This window comes from Podarcis pityusensis, assembly GCF_964106645.2.
Source record: "Podarcis pityusensis genome assembly, chromosome: Z".
Lineage (NCBI taxonomy): Eukaryota > Metazoa > Chordata > Lepidosauria > Squamata > Lacertidae > Podarcis > Podarcis pityusensis.
In genome coordinates this window covers 13,309,879-13,319,851 of record NC_138044.1, presented here as the reverse complement: position 1 = coordinate 13,319,851, position 9,973 = coordinate 13,309,879, and the positions used below count along the sequence as shown (strand labels likewise).

General features: G+C 46.8%; 1 protein-coding gene across 1 annotated transcript in view; it reads left to right on the top strand.

The window, feature by feature from the left end:
• The first annotated feature begins 2,472 nt into the window (after positions 1–2,472).
• Positions 2,473–9,973, top strand: part of LOC308467888 (FK506-binding protein 15-like) — a 49,038-nt gene continuing 41,537 nt past the window's right edge. The window contains exons 1-4 of the mRNA XM_080989567.1: positions 2,473–2,654; positions 6,569–6,678; positions 8,300–8,423; positions 9,522–9,591. Coding sequence (XP_080845693.1) covers positions 2,512–2,654; positions 6,569–6,678; positions 8,300–8,423; positions 9,522–9,591 — 447 coding nt within the window. The 5' untranslated portion in view covers positions 2,473–2,511. The remainder of the gene's footprint in view (positions 2,655–6,568; positions 6,679–8,299; positions 8,424–9,521; positions 9,592–9,973) is intronic.

Here is a 9,973-nt window from a genome sequence, read left to right as displayed (position 1 = left end):
TCCCATCCCAGTACAAAGGAAAGTATTTACAGCTCCTTGGTCCCTGAGTCAAATCAAATACACCCCTCTGTCTTGTCCACCTTCATCCCACTATAGGATGGATAGGTACTGTGACTGAGGTGTTTGGATATCACTGGCCATGACTCCTTGGGAAGGCCCTGCAGATGTGTCTGTACATCTCGGGGATTATGGTGGGCTCACTCACCCCTCCCCTTATACCTCACTTCCCTGGGTCCTAAATGCCATTGGAACGGAGAAGATTGATACAATGAGTGATTTCCGATGAATTTCTAAAGTTTTCCCATTGAGCCAGTGCATAAATACATTTATCAGTGAATCGCTCCCAACCCCTTCTTTCCTGCTCCCAAGAGCTGGGACTCATGATTTTACAGCTTTTAAATGGAATTATGTATTGACAAGACACTTCCTTTTTCTGCCATCTATTAATTCCAACTCTGGGGAGTCCAACTCTCCCTCCCACCCCACCCCCACACTTTTTCTATGTCATGCTGGAGGAATATGTTGACCCGACTGATATTTTGGGAAATGGTTTCTCCATTTACCCTCTATACAATTGGAGAACTCTCCATTTATAATACTAAACTTGGCATGAGGGTTCCCAGGGTGGGGCGGCAGACCTTATTGCTGTTTGTATGTTTGGTGCCATTTTGAATCAAGATGGCAGACTGAAATTTCAGTTTGGCATGACTTTGCCCGTTTTGTGGCATATGTTCAGCCACAAGTAGAGATATGATCGCTAGATTCAGCTCAAGAGTGCTCAAGGTGTGTGTGGGGGGGTCTTCATTTATGTTTGGATGTTGGGTGCCATTGTGAATCCTGGACAGTACCTGAGTGTGTGTTATTAGTGTGGGGGGTGTTAGAGGAGAGGTAGTACTTTGGTGGAGGACACACCATGCTCCTTCGGTGGTAGTTTGTTCTCAGCAAGCCAGCCAGCAAGAAATCATATTGATTAAGTGAAGTTAACTCTTTATTAGAAGAAAAAAGGCCTGCTTGCTCCCTTCATCAGAGCAAGGAGTTAGACGTGCTCTTGCGAGTGGGACAAGTCTGAGGCCTTCTTCTGACATTAGAGCTGCTGAGGGATAAAAATAATTACTCCCTCTGCAGTCCCAAACATGGTTAGAAGCCCACAGCTTGCTTTAGTTCTGCACTTGCTGGGTGTGAACAGAGAGCCAAAACAAACCTCTATCTTACCTTTCGGGCTCTGAGCTGGAGGAAGATGATGCAGGTACAGAGACAGGGAAAGATACCACACCCTTGCATCTTTGTCCTTCATCTTGCACCATGTTCCAGTGGTGCAGTAGGCTTTTTGTAGCAAGGGCATGTTCTGGTGACCACAAATTTTGAATTGGCTACCCAGGTTACACAAGCTTTACAAGCTTGTTATAAGACATTGTAGAAAAATCAGCAATGCTTCTGTTCACTGATTCCTGGAACTTTCTTGAAATGTAGGCTTCAGCTGCAAACATTACTGGAGCAGTGTGTGGGAATGAAAGGCACACCACTTGTTCAATACAATAATCAACCTCAAGAGATGATCCCAGAGTTGGATTATTTTCTACAACATGTCATGTGTGTTTAGAGTAAGATGCATCGCCAAACCTCTTAAATCCCACATTATCTTTGCATTCAGGTACCTCAAAGCGACTTACACAGTAAAGCAACTGAGGGTGTGAACACACTACATTGTCAAAGCACACAATTCCCCCTTACCACAAAAACCTCTTAAATCCCACATTATTGGCTACAGCAGCTCAGTTTCCTCTTCAGCTATTTGTCCGATCTAACCAACATCTGTTAGGATTTGAATGAGTACAAAGAATTTGAATCTACTGTTTCTGGTAATAGTGATACCATCCCCACAAAAACGGACTGGCAAGCAAAAATGATAGAAGATCTACAACTTGCCAGAACAACAGGGAGAATATGAGGAAATTCAATACCAAAAGTTAATCAAGATCGGATAACATTTAAGGAAGATCTTAAAAATTAGTGACGACGTTAATCTCCTGACAGACCTAGAATGAATCTTGGAATATCGAGAATGTACATAGTAAAAGTTTATGGATATTAACGAGAACGCTAAATAAGAAGAAAGCAATGTGTTTTGCCAGACAAAGTGTAAATAGCACAATGAGAAGAATCGGAAGTTAGCTACCTGCGCCTTCCTCGCCTTCGCCTCCTTCCCTCGATCTCCTCAGACGCGTGCCTTCTTCGCCCGGCGAGCGGAGGCGCCACCTCATTGGCCAGCCTCGAGCGAGCGTCACCCGCCCTCCCGCCTCCCTCTCCCAGAAACCAGCTTCCCATTGGTCCAGCCGTGTCCCCCTCCCTTTCCGTCAAACTTAAGAGTCCCGCCGCCAAATTCGCGGCTGCGGCAGCAGCTGATTGCTCGTGTTGCCCTGGACGCGTTTCTTCCCTCCGCGTGCAAGTTTGGCCCGTTTGGGGACCGCGAATGCCGCCGGCCGCTTTGGCTTGCAGTCCAGCGCTTGCGCCATGGCCGAGAAGTTGCAGCCGCGCACTTTGCGGCTCTCGCCTCCCGGCTTGGGCTTAGCCGAGGGGCGCGGGGAGCGAGGGGCCGTCAGGATGTTGGGGGACATGGATGAAGAAGACGAGGCCTTCCAGCTTCCGACGGGAGGGTGAGAATGCGGCGCCTCTCTGCGTGGGGGGAGATGCGGGGTGTGCGAGTGTCTTTGGGTCCGCGTGAGGGGGCGGGGCTGTGTGAGGGGACTAGAGCTGTATGTGGGGCTGGGGCTGCATGTGGGACTAGAGCTGTATGTGGGGCTGGGGCAGCATGTGGGGCTGCGGCTGTATGTGGGGCTGGGGTGGGAGTGCAGGCTTGCGAAGGGTGATTCCGAGCACATGCAAAGGGCTTTGTCTGCAATTACGTGCTATTATGCGCTAAGAGGAGAGGTAAAGTTCAGCAGAGCTAGGCGTCTTTGAGCCAGCAAGGTTCCTTCTCTCTCTCTCTCTCTCTTTCTCTCTTTTTCTTTCTTTTCTTTCTCTCTCTCTGCCTCACAGCGTTGTTGGTGAGGATGAAATGGGCGGGGTTTCGTCCAGCTAAGGATGAAATGGGAGGCTACGCGTTGGTTATGCCCGCCCATTTCAGTGGACCTACTCTGAGCTGAAACTGAAGTGCCTTGTGTTTTCACTGTTTCTTACATGCTTAGCTTTGGAGCATGCAGTGGCCTCTCATGATGATTGGGTGCGGGAGGCAGGGACCCTGCTGCAGAAATAGTAACCTCCGCAACCCGAGATCACTACACCACTGGAGATGGGAGTGCACTTGCGCTACAATCCAGAGGGCCAAAGGAACCCCACACCTTTTGTACAGTGAGGGAAAACATTATGTTTTAGTAGTGGTTGGGAATTAGGAAGTTCAGCCCAAGGGTTAATGGGGAAAGGAGCATTATTCTTAAAAAGCAAGACTTATTGGAGAGTAGACTCCACTGAATTCAACTGAACTTCCCCACGAATGTACATAGGGTTGATTTTCATACAAATGCCTGTTGCCTCTGCTGTGGTGAAATATTTTCCCTTTTCCTAATTCTAGCTTTCTGTTTCCACTTCTTCTGTGCTGATGTTACACTGAGAGAGAGTCACAAAGTGAGCTTCATCTCCAAGTGGGGGTCTGTACCCTGATTTCCCAGGTCACAATTTGGCATTCTAACTCCTGCCCTAAAGTGGGTGCCAGTAACAGGACTGAATGGAGGTGTTTTGTGGTCTTATATTCCTTTTACAGAAGGAACCCTAAGAAAGATTTCTAGTGCCCTTTACACTGTGACATTTTAGGTGTTCAAAATAAGGGCACTGCACTGCTGCTTTTGGCAACACTGGCAGTGAGCAAACGTCAGAGAGACATATAGCCAGTGGGAGTTGTAGTTCAGAAATTTATGGAGAACTGCAGATGCCCCCCCCATATTCAAAATATAGTCCAGGCCCCCACAAGGTCTGAGGGACAGTGGACTGCCCCCCTGCTTAAAAAGTTTGCTGACCCCTGATCTATGTCTTCCCAGAATGTCACTCTCCCCAGAAGGAGAAGCCAAGCTCACAATCTCTGTTCCGCTCGCTTCTTTTGGGAGCCCCTCAAACATGCATGTTGCCACTTGTGGTTTTTCTCTAGCTGGAATCCTATAATAACTGCGTAGGGATGATATGGGATAGATTTTCATATCTCTCACAAGGTCATGCAGCCATTCCAGAGGATTGCTGTTGTGCAAACACAGAATTGCCTTTAGAAACCTTAGCTGTTTAATTCACTTGGTCTTAGTGTTTGTTCGTTTGTTTTAATCTGCAAGTTTCTAGCTCTCAGGAGTGCAGGGAAGTGGGCTAGGATGTGGGGTAACTGGTAAGTTTCAGCTCCCAGAACAACCCTGAGATGAGATACTTCTGAATGTCTGTAGGGAAAACCACTTGTGTTCAGCCAGGTTTATTCCCTCTCCCCACCTTCCTGGCAGTGAATCTCCGTATGTGGGGAAAGGTAAACCGCAAGGGCAGGGCTTGTATCTTTGCAATACAATAGTACATCGGGTTACATACGCTTCAGGTTACAGACTCCACTAACCCAGAAATAGTACCTCAGATTGAGAACAGAAATTGTGCTCCGGTGGCACGGCGGCAGCAGGAGGCCCCATTAGCTAAAGTGGTGCTTCAGGTTAAGAACAGTTTCAGGTTAGGAACGGACCTCTTCAACAAATTAAGTACTTAAGCCGAGGTACCACTGTAATGGATACCTTTTAAATTTTTGTTTTGTTTACAGTGTCTTCTGGACATCTGTTCCAAAACCAAAGCATTCCAAAACCAAGGCGTACTTTCCTATAGAAAGTAATGCAAAATGGATTAAGCCGTTCCAGACAATTAAAAACAACCCCCAGAATAGCAATTTAGCATGAAAATGACTATCTAATTAGACTATTGATCCATATAATGAAAGCAATAGACCAGGCTGCTATCTGCTACCCAGTATTAAAAACTGGCAGTGATTTACCCATTGCCATTGGAGGGATGAGTGCACAGGTGTGTGATGGGGGAGTTCCACTTGTCAGGGGGGAGGGATGGAAAGGAAGGCAAAAGTCATCTCTCTGAGGAGCCAGTTGGCTTCTCTCCCTCCCCCCATGCCAGCCTTCCTGGATCCCTCCCCCCACCCACCCCGCCACTTGGGCGCGTGAAGAACTCTTACTGCAGTGGTGGCACCAGCATCCTGTCACGGCAGCCACTTCTGGGCCTGAATCGGTGGCAGCGAAAGCGGAGAAGGCGAAGTCGCTACATCCTCAACGACAACCTTCTCTGCTTCCTAATTTCACTGCCGGCACCAACTGAGGGAAGGCCGTGCCGAGCAGGCAGGGGGTGTCGCTGCCACCCTCTGGGTCCCTCTGACACCACTGTCCTTGCAGCATCAGCCACCCCCTCCTGCGCTTTTGGGTGTTGCCAGTGGCTGGTGTGGCTGGCGCTGAATAAGGGAAGCCCAGGTCAGGCAGCAAGCAAGCAGGCAACGGAAGTGTGGCACTTAAAACAAAAGTGCACCCCCCCCAACGAAGTACGTTCAGATTCCAAAAAAAGTTTGAAAACCTGAACACTCATTTCCGGGTTTGAAGCGTTCGGGTTCCAAGTAGTTTGTGAACTAAGCTGTTCAAAAACCAAGGTACCACTGTACTAGGTTCTATAAAAGCTTGGGTGCAATAATTGGGCAACGGCCTTTTCAGTTTTAGGGACTTTGTAGTTTAGACAAAAAGCAAGAAAGAGATAATATGATAGAAGTTTATCAAATTAGGCATGGCATGGAGAAAGTGGATAGGGAACAGTTTCTCTCCCTCTTGTGAACATCCGATGAAGCTGAATGTTGGAAGACCTTCAGGAAAAGCAAAAGAAAGTACTTTCTCACATCATGCACAGTTAAACTACAGAACTCTCCCGCAGGAGGCAGGAATGGCCACCAACTTGGGTGACTTTAAAAGAGGATTAGAAAAATTCAGGGAGGAGAAGGCTAGTGATGTTTAGTCACCGTGGCTGTGCTCACCAAGTTGGTGGCAGCAGGGCTTCTGAACAACTGTTGCTGGAAGCCACAGGAGGGGAGAGGCCTCTTGTGCTTGGGTTCTGTTGGCTACTGTAAGAACAGAATGCTGGACTCGCTGGGCCTTTGGCCAGATCCTGCAGGCTTTTCTTTTCTTCTTAAGAGAGGTTATAGAAACTAACAGGAAAAGGAAGGGATTGTCTCCAACTAAGTTCTGCTTAGAGAAGACTCACAATGTGTCTACTCCTTTAGTTGTGTGCATTAATTTCTTACAACAGGTTTTCCAGGCTGGTTACCCCAAGAGAGACTGGGTAAAGCTCCCCTCGGCAAGCATTATGACCTAGTGGGGTGGCCAACATCCTAATCACTGACAGGATTCTAGTTTTTGAATCCATTACTCTCTGGTCTTTGGGGAAGGCTGCAACAAAATCGCCAACCTGCAGTGAAACATGAGCATATTTGTGCTTGCAGATACATGTCTTGTTCCCACCCGCTTGCCTCTCTCTGTGAATGAAGTGAATGGTTACTTTTCTCTCTGCCCAGGACCAGGCTGGCCTCTCTCTTTGGACAGGATCAGACAGCTACAGAATCTGGAAATGTGCTCTTCCAATACAGACCATCCAAGCGGGCCAAAATTAGTCATCCAGCTACCGGTAAGTAAACTGTTCACAATGCCTAGGAACATAAGACGAGCCCTTGTGGACCATCTAGTCCAACCTTTGGTTCTGAAGCCCCACAGAATCAACTGGGTTGGTCAACTCCTGAGTAGTGCTGGGGAGAGACCCCTGACCTGGGGCCCCAGAAAGGTGCTGGTGGTCTGTATTCACCACACTGAGGCAGATGGACCCAGTGGTTTGATGCCATACAAGGCAACTTCCTGTTCTGAAATCATATTTTGAGAAGGGCATTATATGAAGTATGGGAGAGAAGTAAAAAATCAGTAGTGACCAAAACACCATGGTGGCTGTCACCAATGGAATCTATGACAGTTCATAGGAAAAATATGAACAGTAATTGGTTAACATACAAGGATTTAGTAGAGGAAATAAGTAGCAACCCGAAAATAAAGGACCTAAGAGAACTGAAACAGAAGGGAATAACCTGGCTGGAATATTATCAACTAAAAGCTGCCAAACTATTTTTGAATTGGCAAAGAAAGGAGGAGGATATCAAAGAAATTACAGTAAAATGGGAGAGGGACCTGGGACATATGATCAAACCCAGTATTTGGAATGAATAATGGACTAAAAAATCATGGCTTACTTCCTTATAAGGGAAAATCTTATGAAAATGTACTATAGATGGTACTTGACCCCCGTAAAAATAGCAAAAATAAATAAATCATATAATAACAGGTGCAGGAGATGTAAAGAACAGTTAGGAACATACTACCATATGTGATGGTCCTGTCTAGAGATATAAAGATTTTGGAATATGATTTATGAAGAGATAAAGAGATTGATAAAAACTACATTTAGCAATAATCCGGAAGAATTTTTACTAGGAATGGTTTCAGATAATATTCCCAAAAACAAAACCAGGTTATTTATGTATGCAATGTCAGCAGCAAGGGTTATAGTGGCAAAACACTGTAAAGATAAAAATACACCCACTAAAGATGAATGTGGAGTCAAATTGTGCGAGTACTTGGAGCTCGTGAAGCTGACAGATGCAATAAGAGATAAACCTAAAAAGATGGCGAAAGAAGAATGTGAATGTTTAAATAATTATCTAGGGGACATCAATAAGGGTACATCAATAAAGACCTGGTTATGTTTAGAATGATACCACATAGGGAAATGTTCCCTGATACCAAGATGAGGGATTCTATGGAATGCAGATAGCGATAATTGATAAGAATAATGATCTGTTGTGATCTTGACGGAAGCGTACAATGGACGAGCCTTCTTGTATTTTGGCTCATTTCCCCCCCCCCTTCCCCCCTTTTTTTCTTTTCCCTCCTCCTCCTCCTTTCCTCTTTTTTCCCTTCCCCATAATGGCTTATGTTCTATGCCATGTACTTTGATATTTTTTGTAGTTTTTTAGCTTTTTCCATTATTGTTATTAATAATTTTTCTTTTGTAATTTTGGTTGTTTATATTTATCTGTATTTGTTTAAAGCAAGATAAAAGTATTAAAAGGGAAAAAAAGTCAACTTCCTGTTTTCCATTAATCTGAGCAACTGGCTCAGACAAGGTCGCTAACTTGGCCTGATGTTTGCAAGCAATGTTCTGTTTGCAACAGAGCACTTACCCTTCTCATGTGCTGCTCCAGCTGCAGGTCTGTCTACCCAGAAGCATCCTCCTGCAGCTGCTGCTGCTACACCCACTGCTGCTCCTGCGTCCACTGCAGCAGTGCAGTCAGTTTTCTTCGCTACAGTTGTTCATGCATATTTGTTGTGAGTACTACAGTAGGGGGGATGAGCTGCAGTGTGTTCTTGCTACCTAAGTCCTGTGCTCTCATCTTTTGCAATCATCTCTCCATCTTGCCTGGCTTGTTTGGAAAGAGCTGCAGCTGAATAGTAATAATAATAATTTATTTTTTATACCCCAGCCACTCCGGGCAGCTTCCAACCAAATATTAAAAACAGTACAGCATCAGACATTAAAAACTTCCCTAAACAGGACCACCTTCAGGTGTCTTTTAAAAGTAAAATAGTTGCTCATTGCCTTATTGCCTTGACATCTGCTGGGAGGGCGTTCCACAGGGCAGGTGCCACTACCGAGAAGGCCCTCTGCCTGGTTGCCTGTAACCTCACTTCTCACAGCGAGGGTACTACCAGAAGGGCCTCGGGGCTGGACCTCAGTGTCTGGGCTGGACGATGGAGGTGGAGCAACAGTGTGTGTGGGGGGGTCAATTGGGGCGAATGGGGCACCGACTCTCCAACCTCAGCCTGCCCCCCCGCCTGTTGTTGTTTTTTTACTACCAGCCAATCAGGCTGTGGATATCATTGACTCTCGTCGATGTGCTGCTGATTTCCTTGCCTTATGCCACACCAGTGAAAGCAGGTCCAGTAGGAAGGTACCCCCTCATTCTGCCCTCAGCTGGCTCCCACCTGCCTGCCTTCTTACGTCCAACCGATCCAGAGGGCAGGACTCCCTGTCAGCTTCCTCTTCCCCCTCAGTCTCCATGCTGCCATGGTAGAACACAGCAAGGAGGAGGATGGGGACAGCCCTAGACTTAGCTGACCCTTCTTGTCGTGGGCTCTGGTGCCACCTAGAGTTGGGCTCCCTGCATTCACCCCAATGAGGCACCAGCCAACACTGAACTGAAATGATGACAGAGACCTCCTGGGATGGGGAGCTTGTGGGCTGATAAAATGTTGCTGGGCTGCTACTGCCCGCCCCCCACATCGCCCCTCACTGCTGGCCAGATGGTCTGGGCTGATCAAACAACCCCTGGGAAGTCTTTGTAAAGAGCTGCTAAATATAACTGATGGGGTTGGCATGGTGGCAACAATTGTGGGAAGCTAAGAGGTGTTCTCTTCTCATTCCAGTACCAATGGGAAATATGTGAAACATGGCAAGTATGGAGCAGCTGTAGTGGGCAGCAATGCAACCAAGGAGGTAAGAGGAGGAGGTGTGGTGTCTTGAAGTGGCCTGGCCTTCTGTCAACCTGCTGTCCCCCAGATGTTTGGGGCTACAGCTGCTGTTGGTTCTAAACATTTGGAGGATACCGGGTTGATGTAGGTTGGGCTAAGGAAATGCTTCCCTTTGTCTGAATCCTGGTTTCCTGATGGTGTCCTACTCTGGAAAAAGCAAAGGTGCTGTTTTGGCTCCTGTCTCTTTCTGCCCAATCAACTCACAAGGGTTATAGCTCCCATTTTTCTTATTCTGACCTCACTTCTCTAGAAAAAGTATTCTCAGCAGGGAAGGGGCTGTTGCTCAGTAACACAGCATCCACTTTGCAGACAGAAGCTCCCAAATCCAATCGCTAGCTCCCCTGGGT